General features: G+C 44.4%; 1 protein-coding gene across 1 annotated transcript in view; it reads right to left on the minus strand.

Annotated features, from left to right (window-relative positions):
- LOC128664100 (protein NLRC5) overlaps nucleotides 1-18329 on the minus strand; it is a 429645-nt gene that overhangs the window by 265012 nt on the left and 146304 nt on the right. Inside the window, exons 6-8 of the mRNA XM_053718792.1 lie at nucleotides 10080-10163; nucleotides 9567-9650; nucleotides 7074-7157 (exon numbers count right to left, since the gene is read on the minus strand). Of these exons, the coding sequence (XP_053574767.1) occupies nucleotides 7074-7157; nucleotides 9567-9650; nucleotides 10080-10163 (252 nt within the window). The remainder of the gene's footprint in view (nucleotides 1-7073; nucleotides 7158-9566; nucleotides 9651-10079; nucleotides 10164-18329) is intronic.

Below are 18329 nucleotides of genomic sequence, written 5' to 3' on the forward strand. Positions count from 1 at the left end.
TTCTAAAGGTAAGTTTAAATTTATTATAAGATAGGGATGTTGTAATTTTAATGTAAAGTTAGCGTTAGGTTAAGCGGTTAATAGCTTAATTTAGTTTATGGCGATGTGGGGGGCTGGCGGTTTAGGGGTTAATAGGTTTAGTTAGTGGTAGTGATGTGGGAGGCCAGGGGTTTAGGGGTTAATACTTTTATTTAGTTGCGGTGGGGTCGGGAGCGGCGGGATAGGGGTTAATACTTTTATTTAGTTGCGGTGGGGTCGGGGAGTGGCGGGATAGGGGTTAATACTTTTAGTTGTGGTGGGGTCAGGGAGCGGCAGGATAGGGGTTAATACCTTTTATTTAGGTTTCGGCGATGTCAGGGCAGCAGATTAGGGGTGTTTAGACTCGGGGTTTATGTTAGGGTGTTAGGTGTAAACGTTACTGGTTTTCAACCATAGAAATCAATGGGATATCTGGCAGCAGCAAACATAAGCTTTCGCTGCTTTCAGACTCCCATTGATTCCTATGGCATCCGCGGCCTCCAGGGTGGCGGATTGGAAACCAGGTACGCTGGGCCGGAATAGCCGTGAGCGTACCGGTTAACTATTTGATAACTTTTAAAATGTGTCAAATAGTGCTGAATATGTATTCGGAACATCTGTAATGACGTAAGCATCGATCTGTGTTGGATTGAGACCGGCGGGTCGTATGTTACGTCACAGATTTCAAATTTTGCCGATCTGTAGGCTTTGATAACTAGGTCGAATCAAGCTCGCCACAATTACACTGCGGAATTCCAGTGTATTTCAGGTTGACGGCTTGATAAATATCCCCCCTTTTCTCCAGATACTCTCCCTCCCGTCCCCTTCGCTCTGCTCATGACCTCCTACTCTCCTCCTCATCACACTCCCGTTTACAGGACTTCTCCAGACTGGCTCCCATCTTGTGGAACTCTCTGCCTCGCTCCACAAGACTCTCCCCTAGTTTTGAAAGCTTCAAGCGCTCCCTAAAGACTCTACTGTTCAGGGATTCATACAACCTACACTAACCTTTCTTCATACCAGTTCCTCTCCTCCATTGCTATCCCCTGAACCCCCTTAGCATGTATGCCTAAGAGTCCAGCTGTTTGTAGATCACCTTCTTAAGAGCTGACTACAACAGTGCAACTCTTGGCAGGGCCCTCTACCCATTTGATCCCAATAATTGTTTTGTTGTACTCTCGCTTTGTTTATAGCGCTGCGGAATCTGTTGCCGCTCTACAAATAACCGATAATAATAATAATCTAGATTTTGATGAACAAAAGGACCTTTTTCCAGCAGATCCCTGCGACAAGGTAACTTCCATAGAGGAGAAGATGACATCTTCACTAGGTCCGCGAACCACGTCTTATGCGGCCACGATGGAGCAATCAGTATTACTGATGCCTGCTACTGCTTGATGCGGGCCACTACCCGAGGAAGGAGTGGTAATAGCGGCAAAAGGTAGATTGAACCTCCAAGACACCGCTAATGCATCTATTAGCTCCGCCTGAGGATCGCAGGACCTCGACCCATATCTCTGTAGTTTGGTATTGAGACGATACGCCATGAGATCTATCTCCAGTGTCCCCCACCTGTAGCATATCTCTGCAAACACTTCGGGATGGAGAGAGCATTCCCCGGATGCTGAGAAAATCCGCTTCCCAGTTATCCACACAAGGAATGTGGATCGCTGACAGTGAACAGCTGTGGGCCTCCACCCACTCCAAAATCTGAGATACTTCCCTCATTGCTTGGGAGCTTCTCATTCCCCCCTGATGGTTGATGTAAGCCACCAAGGTTAAATTGTCTGATTGGAATCTGATAAACCACGACGAACACAGAAGAGGTCAAGCCTTCAGAGCATTGTAGATTGCTCAAAGTTCCAAAATGTTGATTGGGAGGGAGCGTTCCTCCTGAGACCTAAGGCCCTGTGCCTTCTTGGCACCCCAGACAGCTCCTTATCCTAAGAGGCTTGCGTCCATAGTCACAATCACCTAGGATGGTCTGAGAAAGGATGTCCCTTGGGACAGACGATTTGGACAGAGCCACCAAGAGAGCGATTCTCATGACCGGTTGCCAGGGAAATCTGTTGAGACAGATCTGAATGATTGCCGTTCTACTGCCTCAGCGTGCACAGCTGTAGCGGTCTGAGACGGAACCTGGCAAAAGGAATTATGTCCATGCTGGACACCATGAGACCAATTACCTCCATACACTGAGCCACAGATGGCCTTAAGGAGGTCCATAGGGCAGGACATGCCGAAGCTAGCTTGCACCGTCTCTGGTCAGTTAGAAATATCCTCATGGATATTGAATCTATTATAGTACCCAGGAATTCTACCCTCGTGCTTGGCATGAGAGATCTCTTCTCAAAGTTTATCTTCCATCCATGTGATCAAAGAAGACAGAGAAGAAATACCGAATGGTCCTCTGCTAGACAAAAGGATGGTGCTTGAACCAGAATATCGTCCAAGTAGGGAGCTACTGCTATACCTTGGGTTCTGGCGACAGCCAGGAGAGCTCCTAGAACCTTTGTAAAGATTCTCGGGGCCATAGCTAGACCAACCGGAAGTGCAATGAACTGGAAGTGCTGATCCAGAAACACAAACCTTAGGAACTGGAAGTGATCCCTGTGGATTGGAACGTGAAGGTAGGCATCCTTCAGATCTATAGTGGTCATGAACCTCATTGTCTCCATCTTGAACGAGGGGACATTTAGAAACTTGTTTAAGCACTTTAGTTCCAGAATTGGGCAGAAAATTACCTCTTTCTTTGGGACCACAAACAGGTTTGAGTAGTATCCCAAACCTCTTTCTGCGATAGGAACCGGAACAATGAGCCCTAAGGAGGACAGATCATGCACGCACCCCAGAAAGGCTTCCCTCTTTTCTGGTTTTAAAGACAGGCTTGAAAGGAGAAATCTGCCCTTGGGTGGATGAGATTTGAAACCTTGCTTGTATCCCTGAGCTATGACCTCCAGGACCCACGGATCCTGCACGTCCCTGGACCAAGCGTCTGAAAACAGTCTGCCCCTACACGATCCAGCTTTGGATCGGGGCCGCCCCTTCATGCTGACTTGTTCATGGCGGGCTTTTTGTTCCGCTCGGATTTATTCCAGGATTGAGCCGGCTTCCAAGTGCTCTTGGTTTGTTCGGGCTTAGAGGAGGACTGCTGATGTTAGGACTTTTCAGAACGAAAGGAACAAAAATTAGATCCTTGTCCCTTAGATTTGTTCTTTTTATCCCGCAGTAGGAAGGCACCCTTGCCCCCTGTAACCATGGAGATAATGGAGTCCAGGCCTGAACCAAATAAAATGTTTCCCTTAAAAGGGAGGGAAAGTAGTCTAGACTTAGAAGTCATGTCTGCAGACCAGGACTTCAGCCAGAGCGTCCGACGTGTCTGCACTGAGAAACCAGCGATTTAGCATTCAGGCGAATAATCTGCATGTTTGCATCACAGATAAAAGAATTAGCAATTCTCAAAGCCTTAATTCTGTCTTGGATAACGTGGAGGTGACCCTCCACCTCAGTCAATTCCGCTAAGGAGTCGCACAAGTAGGACTCAGCTCCAGCAACCAAGGCAACAGCCGCTGCCAGTTGAAATGAATATCCCGTGTGTTGAAACATTTTCCTGAGAAAAGTTTCCATCTTCTTATCCATCGGCTCTCTGAAAGATGAGCTATCCTCAAGAGGGATAGTAGTATGCTTAGCTAACATGGAGATAGCACCATCCACCTTAGGGACAGAACCCCACAACTCCAGCTGACCAGGAATAATTTTTTAAAGGCAGACGAAGGGCAAAAGGAAGATCCAATTCTATCCCATTCGTTTTCAATAATATTCGCCAATAACAGGAAAAGTTAGCGGTGCTACCCTGTCCTCGTACACTCTGTCTAATTTAGGGATCAAAGTATCATCAGGCAACTTGGCCTCTGGAACCTCTAATGTCGACAGAAATTCCTTTAGAAGAAAACGTAGGTGTTCAATTTTAAATCGAAAGGCTGGCTCCTCTGCAGCCAGAGGCTTAGAGGTAGCAGACTCCGATCCAGAAATTTCACCCTCTTAAGACTCAGAGTGTGACCCATCCTGGGATAATTGAAAGGCAGACAAATCAAAGAAAACCCCTGGATGTCCCCTGGACCAGAGAGCTATGTTTAACCTTTTGCTTGCGCTTAGCAGGGCGAGGTAGAGCACTAAGGGCTTCAGACACCGTCGTCTTTAACTGCGTGGTAAAGTCTGATGATAAAAGGCTCCCTCCAGACGGAGGATCAGGCGTGCTATAGGAAGCTGCATGTGACAATGGAGATGATTGATGGGTATGCACCTCACGGGACGGCGAGTCGTCAGAGGTGGACGGCTCAGTCGTACTAAAGGGGTTAACCTTCTTAGACATAATAACCTTGTTGATGCATATGGAACATAGTTGAGAGGGCGGGCACACCAAGGCCCCCTCACAATATTGACAGGTATTACTATTAGGAATAGAGGGAGTACCCTCAAGCATATCAGGATTCTCCATAGCTTGCGCTAACAACAGTAGGATACAAATAAATGCACTTTTTATTTCTCACAAATACGGCACCTTTATACCCCCAATGACTTGGGCACTCACCACCTTCTAGACCCAGGCAACCAGAGAAGAAGCGACCTCTCCGACAGCTCGCTCGGTCAGGAAAGAGAAAACAAAAGTGTGACCACATGGTGCGCAAGGCAGGACTGCCCCTGCTATGAGAAAAAGCATGCCAAGCTACAAGCTGCGCAGTGTTCAAAGTGAAAGTAAAACACCTGTATGTTCCGTTACCGCATAACAACAGTCTATGAGCCCAAAATAAATCTCACACATAAAGCAGCATAAATCAAAGAAACACATCTGATTAATCCCCACTGTTCAATAACCTCCCTCAGGAGATATTAACCCACGATTCTATAAAGATAAAAGAAGTCACACTCTGATCCTGTCTTCAGCAATTTCAACATAAGTTAAAATTTAAACGATCTTACCAGAATCCGTACTGTGGAACAGAAACACATCCTCTCAAGTGTAACAGTCTTGCAGCATCGTTCCTGACATGGACTTGAGTGAAGAAAGCTGACAGTGAAACTCGTCAACACTGGTTGCTTAAGGAGCTGTTAGCAGGCAGTCTGGATGGGTTTGCAGAAAGACTCTCCCTGCATCTCCAGACTCTAACTTTCGTCAATGCTCTCACTGAGAGGCTGACAAGACTACTTAAAACTCCAGTTCCATAACAAAAGGCAGATACCCCCCCTGAACAACTCCGAAATCTTTTGACACTTCTCTGCCATTCTCCTGTGATGAAAGGCAAAGAATGAATGGTGTGATAGGGGAAGTGGGAGATGTATTTAAGCCTTTGGCTGGGGTGTCTTTGCCTCCTCCTGGTGGCCAGGTTCAGTATTCCCCAACAGTAAGGAATAAAGCCGTGCACTCTCCTTATATTAAGAAGGAAATATATTTTTCATATGCAACTACAGGATGTCTAGAGGGGGGCCCAAAAAAAATTCTTGCACTAGGGCCCTTAGTTCATAAGGTCCGCCACTGAGCCTGATCACAAATTCCCCTCAATTTTACATATTACTGAGCACCTGCTCAGTGGTGTTTTACATCAATACTAGTCCTACACGGGCCATTTTTTGCAGTACAGCTGTCCCACCCCTTGCGCTCTCTCCCTCCCCCTCTCTTTTGCTCTCTTTCTCTCCCCCTATCTTTTGCGCTCTCTCCCCCTCTCTTTTGTGCTCTCTCTCTCTCCCCTCACTTTTGCGCTCTCTCTCCCACCTCTCTTTTGCTCTCTCTCTCCCCCTCTCCATTTTTTGCAGTACAGCTGTCCCACCCCTTGCGCTCTCTCCCTCCCCCTCTCTTTTGCTCTCTCTCTCTCCCCCTCTCTTTTGCGCTCTCTCTCTCTCCCCTCTCTTTTGCACTCTCTCTCCCACCTCTCTTTTGCTCTCTCTCTCCCCCTCTCTTTTGAGCTCTCTCTCTCCCCCCTTTCTTTTGAGCTCTCTCCCCCCTCTCTTTTGCGCTCTCTCTCTCCCCCTCTCTTTTGTGCTCTCTCTCCCCCCTCTCTTTTGTGCTCTCTCTCCCCCCTCTCTTTTATGCTCTCTCTCTCTCCCCCTTTCTTTTGCGCTCTCTCTCCCCTCTCTTTTGCGCTCTCTCTCCCCCCTCTCTTTTGCGCACTCTCTCTCTCCCCTCTCTTTTGCGCTCTCTCTCCACCCTCTCTTTTGCTCTCTCTCCCCCTCTCTTTTGAGCTCTCTCTCTCCCCCCTCTCTTTTGAGCTCTCTCTCTCTCCCCCCTCTCTTTTGCGCTCTCTCTCTCCCCTCTCTTTTGCGCTCTCTCTCCCCCCTCTCTTTTGCTATCTCTCTCCCCCCTCTCTCTCTCTCTCCCCCCTCTCTCTCTCTCGCTCTCCCCCTCTCTCTCTCTCCCCCCTCTCTCTCTCTCTCTCTCCCCCCTCTCTCCCCCCTCTCTCTCTCTCCCCTCTCTTTTGCGCTCTCTCTCCCCCCTCTCTTTTGTGCTCTCTCTCCACCCCTCTCTTTTGTGCTCTCTCTCCACCCCTCTCTTTTGTGCTCTCTCTCCACCCCTCTCTTTTGCGCTCTCTCCCCCACTCTCTTTTGCTATCTCTCTCCCCCCTCTCTCTCTCCCCCACTCTCTCTCTCTCCCCCCTCTCTCTCCCCCTCTCTCTCTTTCTCCCCCTCTCTCCCCTCTCTCTCTCTCTCTCTCTCTCTCTCCCCCCCTCTCTCTCTCTCTCTCTCTCTCTCCCCCCCTCTCTCTCTCTCCTCCCCCCCTCTCTCTCTCCCCCTCTCTCTCTCTCTCCTCCCCCCTCTCTCTATCTCTCTCCCCTCTATTGCGCGACCGCACCCGGCCACGCCCCCTTCACGGCCATTCACGCCCAGCCGCGCCCCCTTCATGTCGGTCATGCCCGCCCACGCCCACTTCTGCCTGAGAGCACAGATCAGCTAGGGTCTCAAAGGCCAGGTGTGTTTGTCCTCATGCTGTCTCTACTGCGCATGACAGCTTCGGACAAACACACTTGGCCTTTTATTATATAGGATGTGTCTTTCTGACTTACTTCATTTGTCTCAGCTGAGGCATCTTAGCAAACAAGCCCAAGAAGAGGAGCAAGTCATCTGTTTTCAGGCGGTTATCTTGCAAACTGTGATGAAATACCCAAAAGGAAACATGTCTGAATCAAATAATTAAATTTACACAGATTTTTATAGAAATAAAACAACATGACATGATTTTTTTTTATTTTACAATATGTGGAAATATTACAATGTCATTTACTTCACTGATAAATTTAGAAAAGACAAAAATCCCCATTTTAACCCTTTCACTGCTAAGCCTTTTTTACACCCCAGTGACGAGCCAATTTTGAGCTTTTTTTGCTACCTACATTTAAACTCTATTGTAAGTCAAATTTCAGTGAGTGACCCATACAAATTATAAATAGTTATTTTCAGCAGGCCTAGAAGATTCACAGTATACCATTATTACATTTATAATTCATGGCATGTGGGATAGCTGCAGGAAAAGCTGTAAAAAAACATATAAATTTGCTTAGATTTAAGTAAATAATATTGAAAATGGCCTGGTGACCACTATTGTTACTGTAATCTCCTAACAACATTTTTATCAAGGGTAGTCACGTTTGAATTAGGGGCCCATATGGGCTTTGGGGGCTACAATATAGATTAGAGAGGCTCAATTGTGTAGTACAGAAATAAAAGCACTTTTTTTCTTGCAAGGTGTTCACTGTTTCCACAGTGATCACCTGACTATATAGACAAAATTCATAAATATTTTATTTAAAGTGAAGGTCAATTTTCATGTGAAAGTGCCCGGGTTTAAAAAAAAAACAGGGGCACTTTCATTCATGAAAATTGACATTTCAGCCGTTTTTTTAAAATATACTTACCTTTTCTTCTTAAGGCCGCTCCAGTGCTTCACCAGCCCGTCGCAAGCCTCTTCATATGTCAGCAATGACGATTCCAGCATCTTCCAATCACGGCTTTCCCCCGGGGTAATCATTGCCTGAGGCAACGTCATGATTGGAGGAAGCCAGTTTCGTCATTGCTGGGTAAGTAAACCAGGAAGAAGCAGACGGGGCATCGTTTCAGAACGGCGATCCGGCATTTCAGAAGAACAAGGTATTTTTAAAATAAAATGAAAGTGCACCTGTTTTTAATATTTTTTTTTTAAAAACCAGGCACTTTCACATGAAAATTGACCTTCACTTTTAGAGAGGGACTTCTCTACTATAAAATAAACATCATTAGGGGTCTCTAGACATTATTGTGCACACAATGTAATACCCCCAAGCAAATCTCCATGTGTTTTTTTTTAACTTTATTTTTTAAAGATCTGTTGATCGCCCTTTGAAAGAGTAGACAATTCTATTTCAAATGATGGGGCCTTGGAAGTTTGTAGCTGCTAAGGAAACTGATATTGAGGGGTTTGAAAATCCTCCCCATTCAGTTCCCTTGCAGCTACTGGTATGTATCCTTGTTCAGCCCCCTTGTGTGGTGATGTCACAGGCACTCCCATGAAGCCTGGAAGTGCCGCCCACTAGGCCACCAACAGTCCCCGACCTGTAGTGAGGGGGATCGCCTAAAACAGTGTTTGACGGCACTCTCCCTGCATGATGAGAAGGCCTTGTCATGCACCTATAGGTAGCAATGCGCATGATGAGAACACCTCAAAGGATGTGCCAATATTTTAGTGTATCTACTGTATTATACACGTCATTGAGTATTTGATCAGCAAAACAAGTAGACAACATGAATGCAAATTCTGAAATACTGGAGATTATACTACCACCAGCCTTATAAAACTAACTTAATAATAATCAGTATGACTTTATTGAAAGAGCAGAAATGCACTTCTGGGAGCTAGCTGAACACATCTGTAAGCCAATGACAACAGGAAATATTATCAGCCACCAATCAACAGCTAGCTCCCAGATCCTGAGCAGACCTGTATATGTATGCGCTATGTGAATCCTGAAATAAGAATGTTGGGTTTCATGTCCCTTTAAGGTCCTCTGGGTATTGGGTCAGGAATCTGGAATTTATTTTTATTACTCTTTAATGACAAATAATTAATTAACAAATTTGCAACTATTTTCTCTGAAATGTGTTTATTAGTTTGTTTAGTTTATCCATTAAATAGATAGGGGAAACTAAATGAACCATTTTGTAAACAGATGATAATTAATAAAAATACAATTTTGAAAATGTCTAGTTATTTAATTTTTTTAAACAAATTAAGGACTTGTATGCTCCAATAATTGCCAACTATCAATAATGTAGGCACATGTGGGGTAGGCACAATAAAAGCAAATCACTTCACCACCCTCACTACTTATTAAACAGCTAACATGGTTTTCCACTATGTAAACTCAGTTTGGGTGACCTTGGGCATGTTTTAGTTACAATATAAGGTTACAGAAGCTAGTTATGGGTAATCATTACTCCATTCATTTTTAATTGTTTATTGACATCTAGATATCAACACAAATGTGGTAACCACACTGAATGTTAGAGTTTCTGGAGACAATTACTTGATTTCTTGGAGTTGCAGACAACCACGAAATGACTGGGCCAAAGCTTCAATTCCAACAGTTGTAAGACGTCCAGAGGTCAACCTATTGTTCACCAAGAGATAAAACAAGAACATTTATACATGCTAGCAATCAATGTTCATCATCAAATCCAGAATAGCTCTACGTCTACATCCACAATGGTTCAATAGGAAAGAGTCACTCAGAGAAGGAGGGGGCTGTGAGGGGGGTTGTCATTGGGGCAAGCAGATGCCCCCCCCACATGTGTTGTTTACTTACATCTTCATTTCTGTACTTGATAAGACTCAGTATAAGAATGAGTAAACTATATAAGAATGAGTAGAGGATTAATAACTTAACTCTTGGCTGCGGGCTCACTCACTAGCTGCAGCCAAAGGCGCTCTGATGCTGCTATGTGTGTAGGTGACAAAATATAACCACACGTGCTTATTTATGTGCTTACTTTGCAATTAAAAACAAAATTGCTATTGCTGTCGGTGAGTCTTTAATTACCTCAGTTTCTTCAGTGCCTTCATGCCTGACAAGCTTTTGGAAAGTGCTTCAGCAAATGTGTCCCCATATTTCCTGTTTTTAAAACTGAAACAAGGGAAGACAACAAAAAGAGTATTACTGCCAGGTAGGCCAGTGTCAACTCAGAGTGCATAATAGCATTGGAGAGAAATTTGCTTAAACTTTAATAATTAACTTTACAACACACAAAATACTGCAGAGAGTGTGACTGTTCTTGTCTCTCTCTCATGCCTTCAGCTTTCCTCTACATTGTACCCCTCATTTTCTCTTATCTGATCTGTTTCTATTTATCTTGGGATTTTTGCCATCACAAAAACATAATTTATGCTTACCTGATAAATTTATTTCTCTTGTTAAGTGTATTCAGTCCACGGGTCATCATTACTTATGGAATATATTCCCTTCCCAACAGGAAGTTGCAAGAGGATCACCCAAGCAGAGTTGCTATATAGCTCCTCCCCTCACATGTCATATTCAGTCATTCGACCGAAACTAGACGAGAAAGGAGAAACTATAGGGTGCAGTGGTGACTGGAGTATTAATTAAAATTTAGAACTGCCTTAAAAAGACAGGGCGGGCCGTGGACTGAATACACTACAAGAGAAATAAATTTATCAGGTAAGCATAAATTATGTTTTCTCTTGTTAAGTGTATTCAGTCCACGGGTCATCATTACTTATGGGATACCAATACCAAAGCTAAAGTACACAGATGATGGGAGGGACAAGGCAGGAACTTAAACGGAAGGAACCACTGCCTGTAGAACCTTTCTCCCAAAAACAGCCTCTGAAGAAGCAAAAGTGTCAAATTTGTAAAATTTTGAAAAGGTGTGAAGCGAAGACCAAGTCGCCGCCTTGCAAATCAGTTCAACAGAGGCCTCATTCTTAAAGGCCCAGGTGGAAGCCACAGCTCTAGTGGAATGAGCTGTAATTCTTTCAGGGGGCTGCTGTCCAGCAGTCTCATAGGCTAAACGTATTACGCTACGAAGCCAAAAGAAAAGAGAGGTTGCCGAAGCTTTTTGACCTCTCCTCTGTCCAGAGTAAACGACAAACAGGGAAGAAGTTTGACGAAAATCTTTAGTTGCCTGTAAATAGAATTTCAGGGCACGGACTACGTCTAGATAATGCAAAAGTCGTTCCTTCTTTGAAGAAGGATTAGGACATAATGAAGGAACAACAATCTCTTGATTGATATTCCTGTTAGAAACTACCTTAGGTAAAAACCCAGGTTTAGTACGTAGAACTACCTTGTCTGAATGGAAAATCAGGTAAGGAGAATCACAATGTAAGGCAGATAACTCCGAGACTCTTCAAGCCGAGGAAATAGCCATCAAAAACAGAACTTTCCAAGATAAAAGTTTAATATCAATGGAATGAAGGGGTTCAAACGGAACTCCTTGAAGAACCAAATTTAAGCTCCACGGGGGAGCAACAGTTTTAAACACAGGCTTAATCCTAGCCAAAGCCTGACAAAAAGCCTGGACGTCTGGAACTTCTGCCAGACGCTTGTGCAAAAGAATAGACAGAGCAGAGATCTGTCCCTTTAACGAACTAGCTGATAAGCCCTTTTCCAAACCCTCTTGGAGAAAGGACAATATCCTAGGAATCCTAACCTTACTCCATGAGTAACTCTTGGATTCGCACCAATACAGGTATTTACGCCATATCTTATGGTAGATTTTCCTGGTAACAGGCTTTCGTGCCTGTATTAAGGTATCAATAACTGACTCGGAGAAGCCACGCTTTGATAGGATCAAGCGTTCAATCTCCATGCAGTCAGTCTCAGAGAAATTAGATTTGGATGATTGAAAGGACCTTGCATTAGAAGGTCTTGCCTCAGAGGTAGAGTCCATGGTGGACAGGACGACATGTCCACTAGGTCTGCATACCAGGTCCTGCGTGGCCACGCAGGCGCTATCAGAATCACCGATGCTCTCTCCTGTTTGATCTTGGCAATCAGTCGAGGGAGCAGAGGAAACAGTGGAAACACATAAGCCAGGTTGAAGAACCAAGGAGCTGCTAGAGCATCTATCAGCGTCACTCCCGGGTCCCTGGACCTGGATCCGTAATGAGGAAGCTTGGCGTTCTGGCGAGACGCCATGAGATCCAGTTCTGGTTTGCCCCAACGATGGACCAGTTGAGCAAACACCTCCGGATGGAGTTCCCACTCCCCCGGATGAAAAGTCTGACGACTTAGAAAATCCGCCTCCCAGTTCTCCACGCCTGGGATGTGGATCGCTGACAAGTGGCAAGAGTGAGACTCTGTCCAGCGAATTATCTTTGAGACTTCTAACATCGCTAGGGAACTCCTGGTTCCCCCTTGATGGTTGATGTAAGCCACAGTCGTGATGTTGTCCGACTGAAATCTGATGAACCTCAGTGTTGCTAACTGAGGCCAAGCTAGAAGAGCATTGAATATTGCTCTTAACTCCAGAATATTTATTGGGAGGAGTTTCTCCTCCTGAGTCCACGATCCCTGAGCCTTCAGGGAGTTCCAGACTGCGCCCCAGCCTAGAAGACTGGCATCTGTTGTTACAATCGTCCAATCTGGCCTGCGAAAGGTCATGCCCTTGGACAGATGGACCCGAGATAACCACCAGAGAAGAGAATCTCTGGTCTCTTGATCCAGATTTAGAAGGGGGGATAAATCTGAGTAATCCCCATTCCACTGGCCTAACATGCACAATTGCAGCGGTCTGAGATGCAGGCGCGCAAATGGCACTATGTCCATTGCCGCTACCATTAAGCCGATTACTTCCATGCACTGAGCTACTGACGGGCGTGGAATGGAATGAAGGACAAGGCAAGCATTTAGAAGTTTTGATAACCTGGTCTCCGTCAGGTAAATTTTCATTTCTACAGAATCTATCAGAGTCCCTAGGAAGGAGACTCTTGTGAGAGGTGACAGAGAACTCTTTTCCACGTTCACCTTCCACCCATGCGACCTCAGAAAAGCCAGAACTATCTCTGTATGAGATTTGGCAATTTGAAAGCTTGACGCCTGTATCAGGATGTCGTCTAGATATGGAGCTACCGCTATACCTCGTGGTCTTAGAACTGCCAGAAGTGAGCCCAGAACCTTTGTAAAGATTCTCGGGGCCGTGGCCAACCCGAAGGGGAGAGCTACAAACTGGTAATGCCTGTCTAGAAAGGCAAATCTTAGGAACCGATGATGATCTTTGTGAATCGGTATGTGAAGGTAGGCATCCTTTAAGTCCACTGTGGTCATGTACTGACCTTCTTGGATCATGGGTAGGATGGTCCGAATAGTTTCCATTTTGAATGATGGAACTCTTAGGAATTTGTTTAAGATCTTTAGGTCCAAAATTGGTCTGAAGGTACCCTCTTTCTTGGGAACCACAAACAGATTTGAATAGAATCCCTGTCCTTGTTCCGTCCGCGGAACTGGGTGGATCACCCCCATTACTAGGAGGTCTTGTACGCAGCGTAGAAATGCCTCTTTCTTTATCTGGTTTTCTGATAACCTCGAAAGATGAAATCTCCCTTGAGGAGGAGAAGCCTTGAAGTCCAGAAGATATCCCTGAGATATGATCTCCAACGCCCAGGGATCCTGGACATCTCTTGCCCATGCCTGGGCGAAGAGAGAAAGTCTGTCCCCCACTAGATCCGTTTCCGGATAGGGGGCCAACCCTTCATGCTATCTTAGAGGCAGTAGCAGGTTTTCTGGCCTGCTTGCCCTTGTTCCAGGACTGGTTAGTTTTCCAGGCCTGTCTGTAACGAGCAACGGTTCCTTCCTGTTTTGGGGCGGAGGAAGATGACTTTGCTCCTACCTTGAAATTTCGAAAAGTACGAAAATTAGACTGTTTGGCCTTTGATTTGGCCTTGTCCTGAGGTAGAGTATGACCCTTACCTCCAGTAATGTCAGCGATAATCTCTTTCAAGCCGGGCCCGAATAAGGTCTGCCCCTTGAAAGGAATATTAAGCAATTTAGATTTGGAAGTCACATCAGCTGACCAGGATTTAAGCCATAACGCTCTGCGCGCCTGGATGGCAAATCCGGAGTTCTTAGCCGTTAGTTTGGTTAAGTGTACAATGGCATCAGAAACAAATGCGTTAGCTAGCTTAAGTGCTTTAAGCTTGTCCATAATTTCCTCCAATGGAGCTGATTGAATGGCCTCTTCCAGAGACTCAAACCAGAATGCCGCAGCAGCAGTGACAGGCGCAATGCATGCAAGGGGCTGTAAGATAAAACCTTGTTGAACAAACATTTTCTTAAGGTAACCTTCCAATTTTTTATCCATTGGATCCGAAAAAGCACAACTATCTTCCACCGGGATAGTGGTACGCTTAGCTAAAGTAGAAACTGCTCCCTCCACCTTAGGGACCGTCTGCCATAAGTCCCGTGTAGTGGCGTCTATTGGAAACATTTTTCTAAATATAGGAGGAGGGGAAAAAGGCACACCAGGTCTATCCCACTCCTTGCTAATAATTTCTGTAAGCCTTTTAGGTATAGGAAAAACATCAGTACACACAGGTACTGCATAGTATCTGTACAGCCTACATAACTTCTCTGGAATAGCAACTGTGTTACAGTCATTCAGAGCCGCTAAAACCTCCCCTAGCAATACACGGAGGTTCTCAAGCTTAAATTTAAAATTAGAAATGTCTGAATCCGGTTTCCCTGGATCAGATCCATCACCTACAGAGTGAAGCTCTCCGTCCTCATGTTCTGCAAACTGTGACGCAGTATCGGACATGGCTCTTGTAGCACCAGCGCGCTCTATTCTTACCCCAGAGCAATCGCGCTTGCCTCTTAATTCTGGCAATTTATATAATACTTCTGTCAGAGGCATGAAACGCGTATGATGTCACAGGAGGTGATGTTCCCCCTGTTCCAGTTCATATAATTGTTTTTACCAAGTTGCTGTATGAGGATTATGTTTTTATCTACTTCTGAATAAAGACTGGCTTTTTACCTATCATATCCCTGGTGTGCCGAGGAGTTTCCTTGTTTTCTATTATTCATAATAGTAGCCATGTCTTGTAAGGTGATTTGTATGGACGCCCCTGATGCGTTAGGCGCCACAATATCACGCGCCTCCTGAGCGGGAGGCGAAGGTACTGACACGTGAGGAGAGTTAGTCAGCATAACTTCCCCCTCGTTGTCTGGTGATAATTCCTTTATAGATAAAGACTGACCTTTATTATTTAAAGTGAAATCAATACATTTAGTACACATGTTTCTGTGGGGCTCCACACTGGCCTTTAAACATAGTGAACAGAGAGACTCATCTGTGTCAGACATGTTTAAACAGACTAGCAATAAAACTAGCAGACTTGGAAAGCACTGTAAATAATTTTACAAGCAATAAAGAAAAACGCTACTGTGCCTTTAAGAAGCACCAAAAACTGTCACCGTTGAAATAACAATGAACCAAATCAGTTATAGCAACAGAATTTTCACAGTAAATGTATTAAGTTAGCAGAGCATTGCACCCACTTGCAAATTGATGAATAACCCCTTAATACCCAAAACGGTTTTCTATAAGCAGTACAGAAAAAAACGTTTTTTTATACAGTCCAAACACCACTGTCACAGGTCTGCTGTGACTGATTACCTCCCTCAAAATGACTTTTGAAGTCCCTTAAGCTCTCTGGAGACGACCTGGTTCATGCAGGAAGAAGCAGGAAGATTAAGCCTAAATCTTTACTGCGTCAAAAAAACCGCTAAAATAGGCCCCTCCTACTCAATATTACAACATAGGGAGTTTCAGTTAACTGTTTCTATGCAGAAAAAAAACAGTCAGCCATGTGGAAAAAAATTTTGCCCCAATAAGTTTTTATCACCAAAGTACCTCACAAAAGATTAAACATGCCAGTAAAATCGTTTTAAACCTCCTTTTGTTAAGAAGTATAAATTTCTATTGATAAGCCTGATACCAGTCCTCCTACTGCATTTAAGGCTTATAACATCACTTCAGTATTAATAGCATTTTCTCAGTCAAGTTCCATTCCTCAGAAAATTACTTTACTGCAGTGACGTGCAGTGACGTCAGAGGCTGGTGAGGCAGTGGCTAGGATACGCCTTCATTCTTTAGATATCCTTTGTTGAAGAAATAGCAATGCACATGGGTGAGCCAATCACATGAGGTATCTATGTACAGCAGCTACTGAGCATATTTAGATATGATTTTCAGCAAAGGATATCAAAATAATGAAGAAATTTAGATATTAGATGTCAATTGGAAAGTTATTTAAATTTGCATATGGGTTTCAAATGGGTTTCATGCCCCTTTAAATGGTGTCTTGGAAAACTGGTCAACTTAGTAAACATCTGATTTTAGTCTAAAAGGATTGTAACAGAAACTCTTGCCAGATAACACAATGCTTGCTCTGATTATGAGATCTAGAAATCCATGCCCATTAAAATATGTTTAAAACATACTTTTTACTTTAATGCTGCAAATTATGCTTATAGTTTCTTTCATTATTCAGTAAATATAAAAATGTCTTGATCCAGTGGCGGCTGGTGAAATTAAAAGATGGTGGGGTGCTTGACCCCACCACTTTAAATAAAGCCACACCATCAAATGGCACTACCAATTCATTAATTAAATAAATAAATAAAAGGTAGACAGAAACACAGAAAAGCACTTGGGGGAAAGGGAGAGAGAGACGGGGGGAGAGAGACACAGAGGGTTAGAGAGAGAGAGAGAGAGAGAGAGAGAGACAATCACACACAGAGGGTTAGAGAGAGAGAGACACAATCACACACAGAGGGTTAGAGAGAGAGACACAATCACACACAGAGGGTTAGAGAGAGAGAGAGAAAGAGAGACACAATCACACACAGAGGGTTAGAGAGAAAGAGAGAGAGACACAATCACACACAGAGGGTTAGAGAGAGAGAAATAAAGAGAGAGTGAGAGACACAATCACTCAAAGAGGGCTAGAGAGAAAGAGAGACACAATCACATACAGAGGGTTAGAGAAAGAGAGACACAATGACACACAGAGGGTTAGAGAGAGAGAAAGAGAGACACAATCACACACAGAGTGTTAGAGAGAGAAAGAAATAGAGAGAGACACAATCATACACAGAGGGTTAGAGAGAGAGAAAAAGAGAGAGACACAATCTCACACAGAGCGTTAGAGAGAAAGAGAGAGAGAGACAATCAAACACAGAGGGTTAGAGAAAGAGAGAGAAAGAAACACAATCACACACAGAGGGTTAGAGAGAGAGAAATAAAGAGAGAGTGAGAGACACAATCACTCAAAGAGGGCTAGAGAGAAAGAGAGACACAATCACATACAGAGGGTTAGAGAAAGAGAGACACAATGACACACAGAGGGTTAGAGAGAGAGAAAACAGAATTTATGCTTACCTGATAAATTACTTTCTCCAACGGTGTGTCCGGTCCACGGCGTCATCCTTACTTGTGGGATATTCTCTTCCCCAACAGGAAATGGCAAAGAGTCCCAGCAAAGCTGGCCATATAGTCCCTCCTAGGCTCCGCCCACCCCAGTCATTCGACCGACGGACAGGAGGAAATATATATAGGAGAAACCATATGGTACCGTGGTGACTGTAGTTAGAGAAAATAATTCATCAGACCTGATTAAAAAACCAGGGCGGGCCGTGGACCGGACACACCGTTGGAGAAAGTAATTTATCAGGTAAGCATAAATTCTGTTTTCTCCAACATTGGTGTGTCCGGTCCACGGCGTCATCCTTACTTGTGGGAACCAATACCAAAGCTTTAGGACACGGATGAAGGGAGGGAGCAAATCAGGTTACCTAAACGGAAGGCACCACAGCTTGCAAAACCTTTCTCCCAAAAATAGCCTCCGAAGAAGCAAAAGTATCAAATTTGTAAAATTTGGCAAAAGTGTGCAGTGAAGACCAAGTCGCTGCCTTACATATCTGGTCAACAGAAGCCTCGTTCTTGAAGGCCCATGTGGAAGCCACAGCCCTAGTGGAGTGGGCTGTGATTCTTTCAGGAGGCTGCCGTCCGGCAGTCTCATAAGCCAATCGGATGATGCTTTTAAGCCAAAAGTTTCTTTGAAACTGGATTCGGACACAAAGAAGGTACAACTATCTCCTGGTTAATATTTTTGTTAGAAACAACCTTAGGAAGAAAACCAGGCTTAGTACGCAAAACCACCTTATCTGCATGGAACACCAGATAGGGCGGAGAACACTGCAGAGCAGATAACTCTGAAACTCTTCTAGCAGAATAAATTGCAACCAAAAACAAAACTTTCCAAGATA

Source organism: Bombina bombina, chromosome 1, assembly GCF_027579735.1.
Source record: "Bombina bombina isolate aBomBom1 chromosome 1, aBomBom1.pri, whole genome shotgun sequence".
NCBI classification, from domain to species: Eukaryota; Metazoa; Chordata; class Amphibia; order Anura; family Bombinatoridae; genus Bombina; species Bombina bombina.